General features: G+C 38.7%; 1 protein-coding gene across 1 annotated transcript in view; it reads left to right on the forward strand.

Moving 5' to 3' along the window:
* The first annotated feature begins 2,623 nt into the window (after positions 1-2,623).
* The window catches only part of fbn1 (fibrillin 1), a 62,872-nt gene continuing 42,996 nt past the window's right edge, over positions 2,624-22,499 (forward strand). The window contains 13 exon segments of the mRNA XM_051134579.1: positions 2,624-3,094; positions 3,183-3,467; positions 6,222-6,304; positions 6,981-7,079; positions 9,687-9,782; positions 9,862-9,957; positions 12,778-12,975; positions 15,891-16,016; positions 18,684-18,809; positions 20,731-20,883; positions 21,136-21,336; positions 22,156-22,296; positions 22,377-22,496. Coding sequence (XP_050990536.1) covers positions 3,295-3,467; positions 6,222-6,304; positions 6,981-7,079; positions 9,687-9,782; positions 9,862-9,957; positions 12,778-12,975; positions 15,891-16,016; positions 18,684-18,809; positions 20,731-20,883; positions 21,136-21,336; positions 22,156-22,296; positions 22,377-22,496 — 1,612 coding nt within the window. The 5' untranslated portion in view covers positions 2,624-3,094; positions 3,183-3,294.

The following is a 22,499-nucleotide window of genomic DNA, read 5'->3' on the forward strand; positions in this document are numbered from 1 at the left end:
ATAAGTAAAGCCGCAGCATTGTTCTAATACCGCTATAAATCTTATTAAGCACTTGAATTTGACTTTTTGACATTTAAGGCCTGGAGAACCCTTGAAAATATCAATATTCCTGAAGAGGTACTTGAAAAGTGCTTGTAGTGTTGAAAAACAATGCATCTATGAAATAAGTGTTTACATTTTTTAATAACCACATACATTTCAAGCAATTAATAAAACATTTTTGCCCTATTTCAATTCATGTCATAAAGCTATTGAGCTAAACCCGTAGTAGTACTGACAGCGTCGTGTAAACATGGCTGAAGATGTGAAAAGAGGAACGGATGAATCGAATCAGTTGAATGAGTCATTTAACCTAGAACTTCTCAGATTGATTCAAACTCGTGACTTTTTTTCATGTCAAGTGATTCACTAGCAAAAACCAGATGAAATTAAAGGAGCCACTCATTTTCAAATTTTAACATCACTTGTAATGATTTTAAAAACCATCGCGTCGCAACACGATTCACTGTTTCGAAGCGCTTCAGTTGGATCGTGTATCGCGAATCATTTGATTCAGGTCGAGACTTCAGAACGGGTTCTTGAATCATTCCGCGAATTGATTGATTTGCAGTCCGAGTCCTGATCTGAATCAAATGATGATTCACGAATCAATATTCGGCTACACTCTTAAATATAAAGCTGCTTCAAAAGGTTCTTCAAGCGATGCCATGCCATTTTTGGTTCCACAACGAAGCATTTGGTCAAGGTTCTTTAAAGAACCATTTCTTGTTTACCTTTTTAGAATCTGAAGAACCTTATTTGCTACAAAGAACCTTTTGTGAAACAGAAAGGTTCTTCAGATGTTAAAGGTTCTTTATGGAACCATTTAGACAAACAGGTTCTTCTATGGCATCGTGAAGCACCTTTATTTTTAAGAGTGTAGGGACTTCATAGCGTGGATCGCGAATCATTTGATTTAGATCTAGAGTGAGTTTGTGAATCTTTTTTTGCTTTAGTTTGGAACCTAGAGCGTGGATTGTGAATATCATGAATGTTATTTATATTGGGACTTCGAAGCAGTTTCAAGAAACCCTTTTTCTGATTTTTTCCTTAAACAATAGAAAACCATAAGTGAGATCTCTGAAGTCTTTGAAAATCAAAAACGGAGTGCTTGAACATCCTTGGAAGTCCTGGAATTTTATTTTACAGTATCTGTACAAACCCTGTACTTAGATATTTTTAGTTTTTATTTAATATTAGTTACACTTTTAGTTATTTTTTTGTGCTTTTGTCATTTTTATTTTTAGGTTTCATTTTTTTTTTTTTTTTATTTCCAGTTAGCAATTTTAGTGCCATGGAAACATTTCTAATTTTGATTTAAAGTTTTTTTTTATTTATTCTGTTTCAGCTTTCAACTAGTTTTATTTTTAGTTTTAGTTACCAATAATAACCGTCTTTTAAGCATGCAAAATTTATTCAGAAACTGCGATGGTTTTGATCCATAACAAATACTAATAAATAAATACTACACATTTCTGTAGCTCCAACAGTAGAGCGCCACGCTAGCAACGCCAGTGTCATGGGTTTGATTCTCAGGGAATGCATGAATGAAAAAAAAAATCATGTAGGTTTAATGCAATGTAAGTTGCTTTGGATGAAAGTGTCTGTCCAATGCATAAATCTGAATGCAACATGTAAAAATACACAATCTAATTAGCCTGTAACAATGCAAACCTGCAGCCCTAAAAGTTTGTTTTTATTTTTAAGTTCAGCTAAGAGGTTGCGATGTATTTGTCTTCTGTTAGTCGCACAAGTTGGCAGGTCAGAGGTCAGCAAACTTGAACTTGTAAAACTTGTCATGCATACGAGATCAATGAGATGCAAAGTGAAGTGTGAGCCCTTGTCGGCTGGAAAGGATGAGCGAGCGATTGCCTTTAGATGAAAGATTATGATGAAAAACATTTGTTTAGAACACTCGGATGAGATCAAAAGCATGTCTTGAGAAAGTAAATGGGCTTAGTTTCGTGTTGACTTCAGTCTGCATTCCTTACAGATGATTACGCTTCTGATGCACAGAAAGCACAAGAGCTCCAGTCCGGTCCAGAGAGAGGAGGGTGCGGCTCGGGTTTCTCCACCCACCGTGAGCCATTGTTCCTGCATCAGTGTCGGGCCGGACCCTGTCGGGTCGAGATGCGGACGGGACGCTCCCCTCCTCTGACCGCAGACGCAGACGCCCACGTCAGGATGCAACAGCCCCACTGTGCATGAAGCAAGGGGAAACCAAGTGCGTTGGTACATCAGTGCGTGGTACTGCGCAAAAAGCCCCGCTCTGCTTTTTGTAAGTGAGGCCACATGCTTCTCCAAAAGCGCACGGTTTGAATTGTGTATTGTGCAGCACGTCTGGAGGGTGAAAGTCATAAATTGTTTCCCATGAGCCCCCTCTCTTTGTGCATTGTTCGTGTTCTCTCATTACACGAGTCAAGGTGCTGCCAGCGAGCGCGCGCGCGCACGCGCCAAACGTGACTGGGAACGCGGACAAGAGATGATGCTGCTGCACAAGTATGAGGCGCGCTCACGAGCCAGAGTCTGTCAGCAGCAAGCGAAAGTTCAGAAAACTTTCAGAAACGCTCCTCCTGACCCAATTCATTGAGCAAACCCTCCTTTTAAGGTGTTGTCAAAGCACGATGTGATTACCGTGGTATTTCGTCTGAAAGTTATTATGGGGTTTGCCTGTGGTGTTGTGTGACGCGTCCTTTGAGCTACCTCGAGCGTGGTCATGATCTCCCCATAACGACTCGTTTTCTTCCTCTCTTTGGATGAATGCGCGTTTATGCATCTCGCAGTGGTTTCGGCGTGTTCCCCGCTTAATTCGCGCAGGTTCTCGCGAGATCAGAGGGGAGCGAGTGTTTTCGGCTGCGGCTGGATGAGATTTGAGTGGCGCAGCAGAATGAGCGCTGATGCAGTAACGCAGCCGCAGCGCTTTGTGTTGCACCTCTGAGCCGCCTTTACGCACTTCTCCTCATCCTGACAACTTTTACCAGGCACTTTACAGTCTTTGTCTGTGCAGCCTTACTGGAGGAGACTTCATCTTCATCTTCCTCATCATCTACTGGAGGTAGGCAGAAACTTTCTTTCCTTCACTTTTATTTTATCCGCCGCTCCTGAAGTTTCTCTGCTGTCCTATTCTTCTTTACTTTCCACAGAGGCGCATCACTAACGCACGCAAAGCTGCTTTCCTCTTCTCTGAGTTTGTGTGTTTTTGTCACTTTGGTTATTAATGTGAGCTGTTGGTCGTGCAGCGGGAGCGCGCGCAGAATGAGGCGGCTGCTCGTGCTCGCGACGGGACTCTCAGCGCTCGTGTCGCTGTGTGTATCAGCGCAGACGCTCGACGCAGGCGCAGACAGAGCTGCGCAGACGCTCGACGCTCAGGAGCAGCCGAGAGCGAACCGATCGAAGCGGCGCGGCGGCGGACAGGACGTGCTCAAGGGGTAACGGGTCTCTTCTGTATCACTGAAAAAAAAGCACAGCATTTACTCTGAACAGCACGGTAACACTGTCATTAGCAGCCGCCGAATTCGGCTGTGGGAACCGCGCTCCGGTGTCCGTCAACGAGAGGCACTACATTAATGGCAGTTTTGGTTTCGTGAACTTTACAGGGAGCTGCTGTTTCCACTGGTTTGTTGATTGTTTGTTTTGCAACATCTCAAAGCGTTTGTGTGGAGCGATGTGTTCATCTAGATGATCCCGATAAAACACAAACACCTATAAAAACAGCAAATTATAGGAAAAGTCTTAATCTCTGTTCACAAAAACCTTTGAAAGCTGGCAGTTGAGACTTGTTATCTCACCATTCAAACTCACCAGAAACGAAAAATAAAATCGTGGGACATAAACTCAGAATTCTGATGTTTTTTAACACCGTTTTTTTGAAGTTCTGTCTATATTCAGAGTTTTCCCTCAGAATTCAGTTCTCTTTTTGTTTCTAAAAAATAATAATCTGATATAATAATTATATAATATAATACTAATTTTGAGCTAGTTTGCCTTTTTTATCTTACAGTTTGCACTTTCATATCACAGTTTCACAGAAGTGAACTTTGTAGACAAACCTTGATTCCGGCTTGGGAAAGGCTGAATGTTTAAAATATACTTTAACAAGCTTTTAGTTGGAAGAATTTAAGAGTGAAATCTGTAAGAGAGACAGGGAGATTTAAAAAATGTTAAAGATAGATAACGATTTCTCACAATTATGAGGAAAAAAAAATCATGAGGCATAAACTCAGAATTCTGATGTTTTAAAACACAATTTTTAGTTTCTGTCTATATTCAGAGTTTTTCCCTCAGAATTCAGTTCTCTTTTTGTTTCTAAAAAATAATAATCTGATATAATAATTATATAATATAATAATAATTTTGAGCTAGTTTGCCTTTTTTATCTTACAGTTTGCACTTTCATATCACAGTTTCACAAAAGTGAACTTTGTAGACAAACGTTGATTCCGGCTTGGGAAAGGCTGAATGTTTAAAATATACTTTAACAAGCTTTTAGTTGGAAGAATTTAAGAGTGAAATCTTGCAATTTGTAAGAGAGACAGGGAGATTTAAAAAATGTTAAAGATAGATAGTGATTTCTCACAATTATGAGGAAAAAAAAATCATGAGGCATAAACTCAGAATTCTGATGTTTTAAAACACAATTTTAAGTTTATATCTATATTCAGAGTTTTTTTCCTCAGAATATAATTATTTTTTCTTTCTATAAAATAAAACAGGTTACTTTGACTTTCAGAGTTTTTTTCTCCTCAGAATTCAATTCTTTTTTTTGTTTCTACAAAATAAAACGGGTTATTTAACTTTTATTTTACTTTTTTTTTATTTCACAGTTTGGAATTTCATATCACAATTTCACAAACAACTAGTGCAATTTGTAAAAAAAAACTTTGATGTTGGCTTGAAAAAGGTTAGAATAATTAAAATATAGTTTAACAAGCTTTTAGTTGGAAGAATTTAAGAGTGAAATCTTGCAATCTGAAAGAGAGATTTGAAAAATGTTAAAGATAGATAGTGATTTCTCACAATTATGAGGAAAAAAGAATCATGAGGGATAAACTCAGAATTATGATGTTTTTAACACAATTTTAAGCTTATATCTATATTCAGAGTTTTTTACTCAGAATTTATTTTATTTTATTATTTTTTTTCTTCTAAAAAATAAAACAGGTTATTTGACTTACAGGTAATTTTGACTTTCAGAGTTTTTTCCTCAGAATTCAATTTTTTTTTTTTGTTTTTTTTTCTGAAAAATAAAACAGGATTTTTTTTTATCTCACAGTTTGGACTTTCTTCTCGCAATTCTGTATTTTATATCCCACAATTCACAATTGTGAGAAAAACGTCTGAATTTTGAGATATAAATTTAGACAAAAAAGCTGCAATTACCTTTTTTATTCATTTTTTTTGTTACCTGGCAGAAACAGGCTTCTCTACAAACCAAAATATAGAAAAGACCATAAATAATAAACATTAAAAATTGACAGGAAATACAGGAAAAAAAAAAAAAATAGAAAACAGGAATAGAACTTTTTTTTGTGTGTATTTTTCCCACATATTTTTGCTCATTTGTTGGTAAAACAACTCTTACTCAGAAATTGCTAGTAGATTTCACAAAGTGCAGTTTGTAGACAAACTTTGACGTTGGCTTGAGAACGGCTAGTCTGAATGTTTAAAATATAGTTAACAAGAATTCAAGAATGAAATTTTAAAAGTGTGAAGTTTCAACGTTTTCAAAATGTAAAGATAGATTACGATAGTATTTTCTTGTACAGTGTACTCTAGTAATCTGATTTATTTACAACTTCAAAAAATCATTTGTAAAGGCCTGTTCACATCAAGAACGATAGCTATATTAGCATCCACGCCAGCGGACGATATTGTCTGTTTATTCTAAGCGCACACTAGTCTGCTGCTTCAAACTCTGCAGCAGGATTGATTCTGATTGGCTGTCAATGTTTTTATTGTTCATCAGCTGGAAAAAAATGACAACAATATCATTTCTCTGTGCCTGTATTGTTTTAACTGTGTACTCTGCTGTTTTATTTTGAGAACGATTTTTAGAACTATGATTCTTGGTGTGCACGGGCCTTTACAGTGTATGTTCTGTTCCCATGTTCTTCCTATGTTAATTTGATTCTATGTATGGAGAGTTTCACATTTGAATTTGACCCCTTTTGCTCGTCCCGCAGGCCGAATGTGTGTGGATCCCGTCATCACGCGTACTGCTGTCCTGGATGGAAGACCTTGACCGGAGGGAATCAGTGCATCGTCCGTAAGTCCTCATCAGTTTCCTGTTTGGTGTGTTCCGGTCCAGCACAAGCAAACGGACGCGAGCTATCAGCACGAGCGAGCGCGACTGTAACAGTGGCGTACAGTGGAGGGCGGGGGTTCCGCGAGCTCTGCGCTGAATGATTGTTTTTAGCTTTCGTCCTGTAAATGAATAGATTGGCAGCGCTCAGGAAGGCTGTCGTGGTGTTGTGTGATTCTGGCGCTCCGTCGTCTCTCGGGTGCGGTGGGTGGGGTGATGTTGTTTACTTGTGAAGGTCAGGAGCGCTAATGGATCCCGGTCACAATGGCCCAGATTCTCTCTGACCTTCTGACCTCTCGCTGACCGCACTTAACAAGAACATTCCGGTAATAAACAGCGTTTGGACGCGTTCCAGTTATATGTGCGTCGTGCAATCGCATTAATCCGATTAAGCCGATATTTCCTGAATAAGACAGCTGGCATATGCCTCGATGAACTGCAAGTCTGTCTCACGGAAAGACCTGGAGCAGGACCAGACCTGAATCTGCAGACTTTGATTTTGTGGGATGAATTTAAACATTCTAGTGTATATATGAGAAACAATAAGACAGGAGATGTGTAGAACACTCAGAATATCACTCATCTGTGAAAGTCAAGCAATCAGTAAATGTCTCAATCATTGTTTTTTTTCCCTCCTCAGCTATTTGTCGCAGCACCTGCGGAGACGGCTTCTGCTCCAGACCCAACATGTGCACCTGTCCGAACGGCCAGATCGCGCCCACCTGTGGATCCAAATCAGGTAATTCAGTCCGCCTGCCTCTCCTCTTCATCCAGGTGTGTGTCCGTCACACAGAGTCAGAGGGTATAAGTAGCAGTAGTAGTAATCATTTCATTAAATTAATTGATCAGTTTCTTCAGCTATTATTTGTTTGCTGTTTTTTAAGTAATAATAATATTTGCATTAAGCACACATTAAAAGGCACACTTTATTATACTTCATTATAGTTTTGATGCATGCAGTTTTAAGATGTTCTTTTCATGCATTCTTAAAGTACTTTCTTCTTCATGTCTATTTTTATACTTATTAAGCCTGCATTTTTGAAATGTTTTCTTTTTATGACCATTTTCATACTTACGATGCATGCATTTTTCAAATGAAAAACTATTTTATATTTTTTCATGTATTAACACTGTGTATCAAATATTCTATATAAATCAACTTGTCTTGATGGCAAATATGATTTTGACATATTTTGAATATTTTTTTGTTTAAAATCAGACATTTCATGATCCTCTGACCGTTTTTTGCAGCAGAATAATGCACTGATATTATCAGCAAATGGACAAATAACGACCCGGCCGATTGCAGCACATGCAAATCTCGCAAGAGTTTCACCGAATATGGTTTGGCATCTTAACGTGAAAAATGTTGCAAGACGGTCATCCGTTTTAGGGTGTTGAAAATAATGGTTTAGTGTCCCGATCGTCTCAGATTCTTGCGGTTGTTTTATGGCCGTGATTGTGAATAACAAATATTGTGAATATTAGCTGTGTCTGGATGGGTGTGTGTGATTTGGAGTCTGTCCACAGTCAACAGGCCTCACCCGCCACTCCAGCTCCTCGCTGGATCACTGCTGCAGCTCCACGGGGAGGAGACGCTCGTGTGTGTGTGTGCGTGTGTGCATGTGTGTGTGTTTGTGCTGTAGTTTGGGGACAAGTTTGTCCCCAGATGTGAGCTCAAGCCTCCCTTCGTGGGCGTCCACAACAGGAACAATGATTCATGCACACAATAATACTGTTTTTGTGCTTTTTACTCCAGGGTTTTGTGTTGGTCTGTAATTGGCTTTATATTAAAGGGGTCCTTTTCCTTCCTCATTTTTACTTTCTGTGAAACACACTCAATTTCAGTGCGTGTTTCCTCTTGCAGAAACAGAAGTAACGCCCACTGCTGTTAGTGTTGGGGGTAACACATTACAAGTAACTAGGGGTGTAAAAATAAATCAGTTTGTAGATCGATTCTGCGATTTTTCCAAATGCATCATGATTCTCTCTGGAATCGAGTCTGAGCATAGTTTAACAGCAGATGGCAGTTCAGGCTAGTTTTTAACTGAAGAAGGGCACTTATGCATTCAAAAGAGTAATTTAAGTGGTTAAATGTATTTGCACCTCAGCTTTTATGACGCAACACTCTCGTAATTCGCTTCAACCTTTTCGAACTTCATAAATGATTATTGTAGATTTAAGTGGTGTGCGTGAAAGGAACTGGAAGCAAGCAGAGCACGGCTGTTTCTAAAGCAAGCAGTGCCTACTGATGTTAAAAACTAAGCTCAGAATCGATTCCGGAGAGAGAGCAATGTATTCAGAAAATCGTAGAATTGATTCACGAACCTACGTGAGGTATGTAATCAGATTACTTTTTTCAGGTAACTAGTAAAGTAACGCATTACTTTTAAATTTACTTTAAAGTTACTTTTCCAAAGAAGTAACACCACTTACTTTGTTTTCCCATCTATTGACTGACAGCTTTCCTGTCCTGAGGTGTGGAGGCGTTATCTCCAGCCTGAGACTTTTCAGTGTCACTTTTGGTGTGAAAGAACCTTTGCAGTTGCCAAAAATATAACTTTAGATTTTTTGTTATTAAATATAAATCAGCAAGACCAGCTCAGGTGACAAAAAGTAACGCAAAAGTAACGTAAGGCATTACTTTCCATAAAAAGTAACAAAGTAATGTAGTGAGTTACATCTTTATGGAGTACCGCAACATTGTAATGCATTACTTTTAAAAGTAACGTTCCCCAGCACTGACTCCTGTGATTGGCTAATGTCATCGCACTGTAGCCACGCCCTCTTTTACAGCATGTCTTGTGATTGTCATGTGATATCATTGATACTCAAGATGGCAAGCGTTGTGGTAGAGCCGTCCGAGGCAAAAGAAATGTTAACGATTTTAAACTCAAATCAACATAAATGTAACCAAATATCTATATCGAGATTATTCTTAACAATTTTTTAAAAAAGGTGACGACAGTAAAACACATTTTGTAAAGCGCAAGAGTGACAAAATATATTCACTTTTGAGAATTTTACGCAACATCTTTATCCAATAGCAGTATGGCTCTTGTGATTGGACAAGACGTGAGTTGTTCAGAACACACCTGCTTGATTACATACGATGATGACACATGAAATCTGCTGATTTCAAATCTGGGCATTTTAGAAAGTTCGAAACACATAATTCATATTTCGTTTTTTTTTTTTTGAGTTCTGAAACTTGCAACCTCTCATATGTGTAAATATCAAGAACATTTTGATTCTCAGTTAAATTTAAAGCAACAGAAGCTTGTGTGTGTGTGTGTGTGTGTGCGCAGTATGTACAGTAAATAACGTGTCTGATGTTTGTCTTTAGTCCAGAACTGTAACATCCGCTGCATGAACGGCGGGACGTGTGCGGAGGAACAGTGTCTGTGTCAGAAGGGATACAGCGGAGCTCACTGCGGCCAACGTAAGACACCCGTAACCCTGCAGCACACATACGGACGCACACGTGGCACATCTTAACCATATCTGGGTCTCTTCTGTAGCGGTGTGTGAGTCCGGCTGTCTGAATGGAGGCCGATGTGTCGCTCCAAACCGCTGTCTGTGTAACTACGGCTTCACCGGAGCTCAGTGTGAAAGAGGTGAGATGCACCTTAAGTTCACTCCAAAGATGTGCATGTGATGCATAGATTTATAAAACATCACAGATGGACATCACTCATCACCACAGACACAAACTACAGACATACACAGTTTGTAGCTCTCTGCATTTCGTGGAACTGTTTCCTCTTAGAAGCCGGTTGAGGCCTGTGTGTGTGTGTGTGTGTGTGTGTGTGTGTCTGTTCAGGACCTGCTTTCTGGACTCTGATGTTCTGTGGATGTTATTAGCAGCAGATGTGCTGGAGTTGAGTGTTTGTGAAACAGGACAGAGCGTTCTCTGTTTGTTTGCTGCTTGTCTTGTTGGAAATCATATTTATGTGGAAATGGCAAGTGGAAACATCCCTTTATGACACATCCTCGTCCTCCCCGCTGGAGCAGAAGACATGATCACGTTAGGAGGGTCGGGTGTGTTTATCAGCGCTGATGTTCGCTGGGGCAACGAAAACACAAGTGTGTGCTGCATTTTGGGTCAGTTTAAAACTCTGAGTTCAGCAAAGCTCTGCAGTTTATAGACACGTCTGCTGTCCTTTATCAGGTCAAGTATGAAGTCAGTTCTCCTCAGCTTCACACAGGAACCGCAGGTGCAGAAAATCACATGTCTAACAACATTTTCAAAAACGCATGTGAAGCTTTGCCTACTCACCTGTCAGTCAACTGTTGTGCTGAAACTGGAGTTTGATATAGATAGACAGATAGATAGATAGATAGATAGATTGATAGATAGATGTCCAGTCAAACGGTGAGGACCCGTCCATGTGCTTGACCTTGATTTAGTGGTTGTAAAGGGTTAATGGTGTCAAGTGTGTGTGTGATTCACACTCAGCTGAAGTCACATTTTTGTAAATGATTGTTAAATTGGATTTGTGCAGGAATGAGGTGCACAGAGAGCGCAGTGAACACAGACATTCCCAGAGATTTATTCAGCTGATGAACTGCAGGAGATCATGAATTCCATAATGAATCAAGCTCAGCTAATGCGGCCTGTGTGTCAGTGTGTGTGTGTGTGTGTACTGGTGTTCCCTACAAGAACCAAATGTCCTCACAAGTAGTAACCCAGTAAATTTTGACCTTGTGGGGACATTTTTTGGCCCCCATGAGGAAACAAGCGTATAAATCACACAGAATGAAGTGTTTTAAGAATCTAGAAATGCCAGTAGTTTAGTGTGTAGGTTTAGGTGTAGAAAATACACATTTTATCCACATTTTATTGGACAAAACCCATTACACCTATGGAATGAACCTATAATGATAGGAATACCAGTGTGTGTGTGTTTGTATGTGTGTTAGTGTGAGTGTGAGTTTTATTGCTCCCAGATGTTGAGCAGTGAAGGGAGTGTCCCCTTCAGACAAACACACACATGACATCACACACACACACACACACACACACACACACACACGTGCAGGGTGTTCCCAGTGTTCACATGAAGCAGCAGTGAGTTGATCGACACTGTAAGAACATCAGCACTGTGAGACTCGTGATCATTCATTCTCAATTGTCTGTTTCACTGCTAGTATAAGTATAAATGAACTATTGTTTTAAATGATTAATCATAATATTTCTTGTAAACTTTTAAACAAAACAGCATGTTCGCTAGTACTGTATATCAGTTTTGTTGGAATATTGTAATTGGTAATGAGAATCATCAAATTTTATTTTAAATATTATATTAGCCCAGCTAATAAAAAGATGTTCTAAGAACATTTCTTTAAGTTCTAACTTTTAGCTATAAAAACATTATTTCTGAATGTTATGTCTCCATTACCTGTTTTTAAAATGTATCAAATTTTTCATCTGAAAGTTAAGGAAACATTCCATTGTATCAGTTTTTATGTTAATGTTACTTTTTAATATATTCTCTAAACCTTCTCTAGAATGTCCAACTAAAACGCTTCAGAAATAACATTCCATGAACAATCTGCTAATGTTTTGAGAACATTATTAAAGCTGTTCTGTAAACACTACTGGAAGAACGTTTGCTCATAACATTGAGAGAACCTTTTCAGAACATTCTGAGAATGTCAGAGTGTGTTGCGGTGCAGTCTGTGTCATCCGTGCAGTTTTCTAGTCAGATTCAGTCTAATGTTCTGCGCTTCACTCAGACGCAGTGCTTGTGTCTGTTCTTTAATAATGTTAACACAAAAACATTATTTATACATCATTCATGGGACGTTTATCTGATATGTTTTAGCTGGAGTTTAGGCTAATGGTTTTAAAAATTTAAAGAACATTTTCAGAACATTCAGAGAACATTCAAAATGTAACATTCAAACAGTCAGAATGTAACATTCAAACATTCAAAATGTAACATTCAAACAGTCAAAATGTAACATTCAAACATTCAAAATGTAACATTCAAACAGTCAAAATGTAACATTCAATCAATTAAAAATGTAACATTCAAATGTTCAGAATGTAACATTCAAAATGTAACATTCAAACAGTCAAAATGTAACATTCAAACATTCAAAATGTAACATTCAAACAGTCAAAATGTAACATTCAATCAATTAAAAATGTAACATTCAAATGTTCAGAATGTAACATTCAAAATGTAACATTCAAACAGTCAAAATGTAACATTCAATCAATTAAAAATGTAACATTGTAATATTTGAATGTCAGGAGTATGTTGCGGTGTGGTCCGTGTCATCTGTGCAGTTTTCTGGTCAGATTCAGTCTGATGTTCTCCGCTTCATTCAGACGCAGTGCCGTCAGTGTGAACTCACATGCACTAAACTTTTGAAGTGTCATGCAAACTGTTGCATTAGTGTGTTAAACATGTTCTGTGTGTCTCTAGATTACAGGACGGGTCCTTGTTTTGCCTCAGTCAGTAACCAGATGTGTCAGGGTCAGCTGACCGGAATCGTCTGCACCAAGACGCTGTGCTGTGCGACGGTGGGACGGGCCTGGGGTCACCCGTGTGAGCAGTGTCCAGCGCAACCGCACCCCTGCCGCCGTGGCTTCATTCCCAACCACCGCTCTGGAGCCTGTCAGGGTGAGACACACACACATACGAACACCCTCACACACACACTCACATGTAGACAGGTGTCGCAAAATAATTGGGGCGTGGGCTAAAAACGCCACCAAAATGAACAAAACACCCCTAAATTCAAGGTAAGGGTGTAAAAAATGCCCCTGAACAATTAAGATAGATCTTTTATGGCTGTCTCGATTAAAGTGAAATATGAAAATGAATGAAACTTGTCGATTGCGGCATTACGTTTACAGTAGGTCTGCTCAGGTTGCATCAGATTTCTTTTTACACACAGTTTGCAACGTTGACATGAGACTGAAGTGGTGAAGCTCTTCCATTCTTTGCTCACCTTTTTATTCAGTCATTTATTCTCAGTTTGAACAGCTGTTTTGTTTTTCATGCGACTGAAATAACCAGTATGAAGGCTGGATTTTCTAATCTGTAAAAAGCAGTAAACAACTTTGTTCATTCAGTGGTTCTTAACTTATTTTTTCCCACAAAAAAACTTTCAGTTAATCAACATTAATAATTATTATTACAATATGAAGAGCAATAATCAACACTAATCCTAGTTTTTCATTAATAGGCTATTTACATTATTCAGTTATTGTGTGAATACATGTACACGAGCAGCATTAAACACACTGTGTAATTAAACATAAATGCCATGTGCAGCTTCTGTTCCAGCTTTGTTGATGTTTAAACGAGTTTAATTGTAACCCTGGACCACAAAACCAGTCTTAAGTATCACGGGTATATTTGTAGCAATAGCCAACAATACATTGTATGGGTCAAAATGATACATTTTTCTTTTATGCCAAAAATCATTAGGATATTAAGTAAAGATCATGTTCCGTGAAGATATTTTGTAAGTTTCCTATCATAAATATATCAAAACTTAATTTTTGATTAGTAATATGCATTGTTAAGATCTTCATTTGGACAACTTTAAAGGCGATTTTCTCATTATTTTGATTTTTGCACCCTCAGATTGCAGATATTTAAATGGTTGTATCTCAGCCAAATATTGTCATATCCTAACAAACCATACATCAATGGAAAGCTTATTTATTCAGCTTATTTAAAAAACTCTTATGGATTTGTGGTCCAGGGTCACAATTGGTATCAGTCTATGGTGTTGTGATTGAGTGAAGTAAGTGGTTCAATTTGACATAAAAACCAACACAGAAGCATCAAATAATCAAGTAATTATTAAAAGTGCCCTTGCAAAGGAGAAAAAATCCCTGGAAATCAAGTCCTGGGGCAAATATTGTTGGAAAATTTTAATTTCTGACCCTGACATAGACACACACACACACACACAGACGGACGGATGGACAGTTCACTCTAATTGAGTCAGATTGGTTTTGGTTCTAATGCAGGAATGCTCGCAGTCATGCAAACAAGGACACACTGTCAGAACACATAGATGCACGCCTCAGCGAACCAGACGATCCCACAACACACACAAACTCACACACACACACACACTGATCAAGATCTACACTTATCAAGAGCAAACACACAGATCCAACACACAAACACACACACACACACTGACTGCAAACGAATCACTCAGATGATGCACCTGTTGATCTGAGCTGAGGCTGACAGGAGCAGTGCTGGGGTAAGATGGGCCAGTCTGTTCCGGTCTGTGGTGCAGGTCTTGAAGAGGATCTCCGGTATTGTCACAGACCAGCTCCGGTGTGTGTGTGTGTAGTTTGGCTGTGACTGTAATTCCTCCAGCTGGGTAAATTCTTTTATCGTCTGGCTGTCTGAGTCGCTCTGGGAGGGTGAGCGTGGGCTCGTCTCGCTTTCGTCTCCTTTCTCTTTCGGTTCGGTCTCACACTTCTCCTCAAATCAATCAGGTTTTTATCTGGTCCCTTAATATTTCTTCCCTATTTACATGTCTCCCCGCTCTTCACTGTCTGTCTATGTGTGTCTGTGTGTGTGTGTGTGTGTGTGTGTGTGTGTGCGCAATGACTCAGTGCTGCATTCTTCTGTGTGTGATGCAGGTGTGTGTACAGTATCACTATCACAGTAGATATTAACCTACGCTAGACTGATGGGATCAACACGTCTGATTGCACTGGTATTCTCCAGTACTGTTCAAAAGATTTAAAGAACTGAATATTTAAATATTTTGAGAAGTTGATCAAAAGTGACAGTAAAGACATTTGAAATGTTGTAAAAAATAATACAAAAAACTTTCTATTAATCTGTGAATCCTAAAAAATAAAATGCATCTCGGTTTCCACAAAAATATTGTGCAGCACAGCTGTTTTCAACACTGATAATAATCAGAAATGTCAGCATATTGGAATGATTTCTGAAGGATCATGTGACACTGAAGACTGGAGTAATGATGCTGAAAATGCAGCTTTGATCACAGAAATCAATTACATTTTACAACATATTCACATAGAAAACAGCTATTTTAAATTGTAATACTATTTCACAATTTTACTGTAATTTTGATCATATGAATGGTGAGCAGAAGACACTTCAAAACACTTAAAAAATGTTACTGACCTCAAACATTTGAACACTAGTGCATGTGTTTTTTTCTTTAATGTGGGTAAAACAGTATGATTTATACAATGGAAGAAGAACATCTGACTGTCTGTACAAAAAGTCACATGATCAATGACTCTCATTTACTTACATTTTACATTAGTCATACAGAAATAGAGCGCAATCTGAATATTATGATTTGTTCACGTCTTAACTCTTTGCTTTGTTTTCAGGCTCCACAAACACACATGAAGCGTTGCGACATGAGACCAGAGTGCTGATGTTTCCTCCTCGTGTTGTTCTGTTTTGAATTATACACACTGATTTGAGTGCATCTGTTGTGTTGTGTTGTTAAAGCATTTCCTCTCTCTCTGTGTGTGTGTGTGTGTGTGTGTGTGTGTGTGTGTGTGTGTGTGCAGATGTGGATGAGTGCCAGGCCATTCCTGGACTCTGTCAGGGGGGAAACTGTGTGAATACTGTGGGCTCATTTGAGTGCAAATGCCCTGCTGGACACAAGTTCAACGAAATCACACAGAAATGTGAAGGTAATCACACACACACACATTAGAACTCACTGTTCAGCTCTGCAGATGGAGTTTCTCTCTACACACATGAACTCTCTTTAACATCTCAAATGTTTCTCCTAAACAGCCGTGACATTATAGAGAGCAAACAGACTCAAGCTGAAGTGCAGATGTTCTCAGATGTTTCTCCTAAGGAAAAGTCCCATAGTCTCACATCTGTCTGAACATGAGTTTCAGAAGACATCTCAACAGTGTCTCAAACTGGGCTCAGATTTGCCAACATTGTCAGATTGTTCTGGCAAGGTTCTCTCAAAATTATGAACAAACGTTCTTCCAGTAATGTTAATAGAACGCTCGTTAAGTGTCCCTTCTTTAATAATGTTAACCCAAAAAACATTTATACTTCATTCATGGAACGTTTTTCCGATCTGTTTTAGTTGGAGTTTAAACAAATGGTATTAAAGAATATTTTCAAAACATTTAGAGAACATTCAAACGTTCAAAATGTAACTTTCAAATATTAAAAATGTAACATTCAAACATTCAAAATGTAACATTCAAACTTTCAAAACGTTACATCCAACAAATTCAAAATGTAACATTCAAACATTCAAATGTAACATTCTCATGTTGCAACGTGATAAAATGGAATGAAACATTTTTAAATGTTAAAAAAACAGCTAGACATTTTGGATGTTCAGAGAATGTTCGGATATAACATTTTCATAAGTCACTGGGAATGCTAGTAAACATACTTTTGTGATTTGGAAAGATACCAAAAGCCGCAGTCAAAAGTCAGATCTCAATATGAAACATTGAAACAAACAAACACATCATTTCTCATCCGATGAAAACCAGTGACTCATTTGGGTCTGTTTTTATCTCTCTTGAGGACTTTTTGTAGAAACATCTGAGACGGAGCTCCTCTGAGTGTTCATCTGTGTGTATTTTTGTCGTCTCAGACTCTCTCTCTCTGCAGTTGTGAGTGTGCTTGTGGCAAAATCTGGTTTAGTTCAGCTCCTCATTTAAACGTCTCCTGTAGTTTGTGTTTTATAGTAGATCGTTGATTATCTCACATAAACTCCATCTATAGCATCATCTAATCAAACTCCATTTGATTCCACACTTCAATGCACTGTCGTTATTTTCATAATTTAATTCTGATGTAGCGTAAATGGTGATCACTAAATGATGATCACAGAAGACGATGTGCGTCTGACATCGCTTAGACAGCGCCATTAGCGTGAGTTTGTTTAGACAGCGAGTCTGAATCTTCTGTCATTAGCTCAGAGACGACGCTTTTAGACATGTTTATAGGACAGACGCACAGAGACAGAGAAAGTCTGGCTGCTTTGCTGTGTTTACAGCAGAACACAAGGGTTTTATTTTTACTCGTGTTCAATCAAACGAGTCGTCGCTGAACTGGAGTGAGACTCTTTAAAGCAGAACCGAGTGTATGTGAGATCTGTACCCGCCCCGCACCCAGAAATAACGGCCCAGAGCTCTGGAAAGCACCCGAGCGAGAGCCAAACTCAAACTGCTGTCCATTATTAGTGAAGTCGTATTTCACTGCAGAGATGCTGCGGTCAGTCGTCTGACAGTACATCTGACGCTCACATTGCTCAATAATTCACATCACACAGCAAAACCCCTTCAAACGCAGCGTCCCGCAGCTGCAGCGTTATGTAGATGACGACCCGTTGCTCTCTTTAGTAGTTTGGGTGCCAGAATCTGAGTCTGAATTCGCCTGATGAGTGTTTCTTAGATAGAAACTGTGTTTCACGTACTGAATGAATAGTTCAAACAAAAATGAAAATGTGCTCACCCTCAGGTGATTCAACACTAGGATGAGTTTGGAGAAATGTGCCCTTCCATCACTGTCTCACCAATGGAGTGAATGGGTGCCGTCAGAATGAGAGTCCAAACAGATGATAAAAACATCACAGTAATCCACAAGTAATCCACACCACTCCAGTCCATCAGTTCACATCTTGAGAAGACAAAACCTCAAACAAATCCATCAAGACATTTTTAACTAAAATCCATAAGTCCATAATCCATAATAACACTTCCTCCAGTGAAAAAGTGGTCTGGTCTGAATTTAGGAGAGAAATCTGCACAGATCAAACACTGTTTACAAGCTAAAACAAATATGTGGCTGGTTTTTGATGTGAGAGACAACAGGAAATTGACTTTTTCACTGGAGGAAGTGTTATTATGGATTATGGACTATGGTATTTTAGTTAAAAATGTCTTAATGATGGATTTGTCCAAGCATTTGTCTTTTCAAGATGTGAACTGATGGACTGGAGTGGTGTGGATTACATTATTGTGATGTTTTTATCAGCTGTTTGGACTCTCATTCTGACGGCACCCATTCACTCCATTGGTGAGACAGTGATGGAATGACACATTTCTACACATCTGATGAACAAACAAACTCATATCTGGGATGACCTGGGGTCATTGTGAGCATAAGACACTTCTTACCGATTCCAAACTTTTAAACAGTAGTCTAGATATCAGTTACTACTGCAGTCACTATTCGGAAGATCATCATGCAGGTTAGCTTTGACTAGTATGATTTTCTTGGACAGCCAGCGTCATGAGTGTGGTTTTGATGGTAAAGATGTTTGTACTGTACTGGCTGATTTAAGTGTGATGATCTGATGTGTTTGTGTGTCTCAGACATTGACGAGTGCTCTCAGATCCAAGGCCTGTGCAATGGAGGTCAGTGTTCCAACACCATCGGCAGCTACTTCTGCAGGTGTCCGGTGGGATTCGACACGGCGCTGGACGGATCGCGCTGCATCGGTGAGTCTGATCCAGCTGTCCTCACTGAAACTCTCCTCCTGTCTGTTTCCAGTGTGTGTGTTTGCAGAGGAAATATTCACATTTCCTTATTGCTCGCTTTCAAAGTCATAACGAAACCTAAAGGAGGAGGCCAGCAGATCCTCCGAACTCCACTGCAAACTCACATTCAGACCGAAAATGAAACAGCCATTTCACACTTTCTCATCAGTTCTCCACGAGAAGACCACATTCCGTGTGTTTTTCTCATTGAAAACCTTTCAGGGTTTCCATTTTTTTAATTTAGGTGAACCCAGATAGAGTTCACCGGGTTTGAAAATCATTGGACGTGAGCTGACTGTGGTAGAACATGTACAGTTATTCATCAGGCCAGTGCAGCACATTCAGCTGAAGCTGATGAATTACATGAAACTGTAAAAATAAGCGTTTGTGCGCGAGACCTTCGGAGGAGGAGTGTGTGTAAGTGGGTCAGTGGTCTTCAGCTGATGTGTGCTGGCTGCGTTTGTGTGGAAGGAATGTGCGCTATGACTCGATCCACTCCAAACGTCTCCTGAGCCAAACATCCCTCTCTTCTCCATCATCAGGCTCCGCTCGCTCGCTCACGCTACTCCTGCAGCTGGAGATGCTCTGTCATTATACAGACTGCGCCGTCACACTGCATATGTGTGTGGGGCCATGTATCCAATGTGAAGTGACATATGCGTGTACCCAGCTAACAAAAATATGTTCGAAGAACATTTTGCTAAGTTATGAAAACATTATTTCTGAAAGTTCTGTCAACATTCAAAACATCCAGTTTAAAAAACATTTTTTAATGTGAATGTTAAGGGAACATTCCATTGTATCATTTAACAAGAATTACAGGAACGTTGCTTTTGAATGTTCTGAAACAAGTAGTAAGGTTTAAAAAACGTTAGACGAAAGTTCAGAAAGAAACATTCCATGAACGATGTGTAAGTGTTAACATGCTAACTTTTTGAAAATTCAATTGAATTCATATTTATAACATTATTAAAGTCCAGATAACTCTAAACGAGCATTCTATTAATGTTGCTTGAAGAATGTTTTATGTTTTATAACTTGAGGGAACCTTTCCAGAACAGTCTCTGTTGGCTGGTGGACGTGTGTTTATGTTGAGTGTTTGTGCATCGCATGAACTGATTTACAGAGGAGTGTTTTTAAACAGATTTTCTCTTTAGCCAATCAAATGTGTGTTTTTAACCCAGCCAGTCATAATATGCACACAAATGCAGATTCAACAGTTTCCTTTTTTTGTCATAGACAAAATTTTATTCCACCCCCACACCATAAACAATCACACCCAGCCCCAACAAAGCAATCCCCAATTAAAGCAAATTACATCTGAAGATCTGAAGAAGAAAAAAAAAACACACGTGAATTTATACATGCATAGCATGACTGGAATGAGAATTAAAAATGTAAATAAATATATTTTTTTAAATAATAAAATAATGATAATAAAAAAATATATATATTTTTATATATTTATACATATATACCTCCACCCAATCCACATCTAAGGTTTTTAAATCATTAAAAAAATCATAAATTGTTTCCATTTTTCAAAAATTCCTTCTCCCCTACCTCTCATATTGTATTAATTTTTTTCAAGTTTTATAAAGAAGGCCAGATCTTTGAGCCATAATGAAATAAAGAGTAAAAGAGAGGTTGTAAGGAGGTCCAGATTCAACTATTTCTATATTTATAAACACTGTGAAATGTGCAAACACTTGTGTGTAGATGAATTGTTTTGGATTTCCAAATCGTGTTTTGTGATTATGAATGAGGATGAGTTTGTGAAATGCAGTTTGCAAATATGCTGTAATCTTATTTTGTGAATGCGTTCGATTATGTTAGCTCATGCCGAAGCGCAGTGACGCTGTGTTTGTGTGCTCTGCTCCAGACGCGCGGACGGGGTTCTGCTACGCTAACATCGTGAACGGACGCTGCGCTAACCTGCTGCCGCAGCGCATGTCCAAGAGTCAGTGCTGCTGCGAGAACAGAGGATGCTGGTCCGGATCCACCGTCCCGGAGATGTGTCCCATCCGCGGAACAGGTGACCGAGACGATTCGTCATGCTGTCGATCAAACAGCTTTATTAATAACTTTATTTTTGTTTGTATTTAAACAACATCATAAAAAGTTTAGAACAGCTGAACAATTGAAATGGTATTTTGAACAAAAAATGTAAAATAATTTTTATGGTACAGAAGCTGTAATCATTTTTTATTAGTCAACTGAATAATATGAACTGAATATGAATATGAAAAATGACTAACACACACACACTCTATCTGTCTCTGCTCAGAGGAGTATCAGAGACTCTGTCTGTATGGTCACACGATTCCTGATCCAGACCGACCGGGTCCGGGTCCAGGTCTAGGTCCGATTCTGATTCCGATCGATCCTCGTCCTGGTCCTGGTCCTGGTCCTGGTCCTGGTCCAGGCCCAGGTTTTCCTCATGTGCCGCCCACATCCGTTGAACTTCCCTCATTCACCATCAGACCAGGTAATACACATAAATGCACATAAACACCTCTGCAAAGACACATTTCACGATTCCGCAAGTTTCCAGAAACAGAATGTTTTCAGTATTCCTGCTCTTTTTAACCAGTGAATTCATGACTTTCAGTTTACAGTTTTTCAGTTGTTGCAATTATGCAAACTTGCATAATTTTTATCCTATGCACACTTGCATGATTTGGATGTGCAAGGCACTATATTTTCAGTTTGCTCACAATTTATTCCTAATAAGATATTTTACAGGATGGCATAAATAGAAAATTGTAAATTCATAGTAAAATTCCCATGGCGTTTTAAGATTTGAATGTTTCCATGTCTAGAAATCACACTTTTAAAATGAGGCCTCCCCATATCAGTATTATTCCATTATCACTGAGATACTATTGTAATTTTTTATCATGATTTTGAAGCAGGTTTTTTATATTTTTTGATTTCTTTTGAATTTTAACATTTTAGTAATTTTTTTTTTTTAATTTTAGTAGTTTTTCTATATTCCAATATGTTTTTTATTTTTATTATTATTATTATTTTTTATTTTAGTACATCAATTTAAATTAAAATAAGAAATGTTGCCTTGGCAACTAGCTGACAAAAGCTGTTTTTAATTTAATTTAATTTAATAATTAATTTAATTAATATAATTAATTTAATTTAATTTAATATTAGTTTAATTTGAAGTTAATTTTATTTAAAATAAATAAAATATTTTTTATGGTTTTAATTTTAGTTTTAGTTAACTCTAATAAGCTTAATTATAATAACTATAGTAGACTCTGAGCCTGACATTTTCCTGTGTCTCTCTTAGTCATTCTGCCTCAGAACATCACGAACATGTGCGAGGCGTTTCGTAACCTGTGCATCAACGGCCGCTGCGTGCCGACGCCGGGCAGCTACCGCTGCGAGTGCAACATGGGCTACAGACTGGACGGCCGCGGCGAATGCATCGGTCAGTGTTTCGCCTGATATCAGACGTGTGGAAGGGGTCTGGGGCGAGCGTTTGATCACGTGTTTTGTTTGTGTGTTTAGATGCGAACGAGTGTGAGCGAAACCCCTGTGTGAACGGAGAGTGTGTGAACACGCCCGGATCCTATTACTGCCAGTGTCCCACTGGATTCCAGAGCACGGCCACCAGAACCGAGTGTCGAGGTA

Source organism: Labeo rohita, chromosome 18 (genome assembly GCF_022985175.1).
Source record: "Labeo rohita strain BAU-BD-2019 chromosome 18, IGBB_LRoh.1.0, whole genome shotgun sequence".
NCBI classification, from domain to species: Eukaryota; Metazoa; Chordata; class Actinopteri; order Cypriniformes; family Cyprinidae; genus Labeo; species Labeo rohita.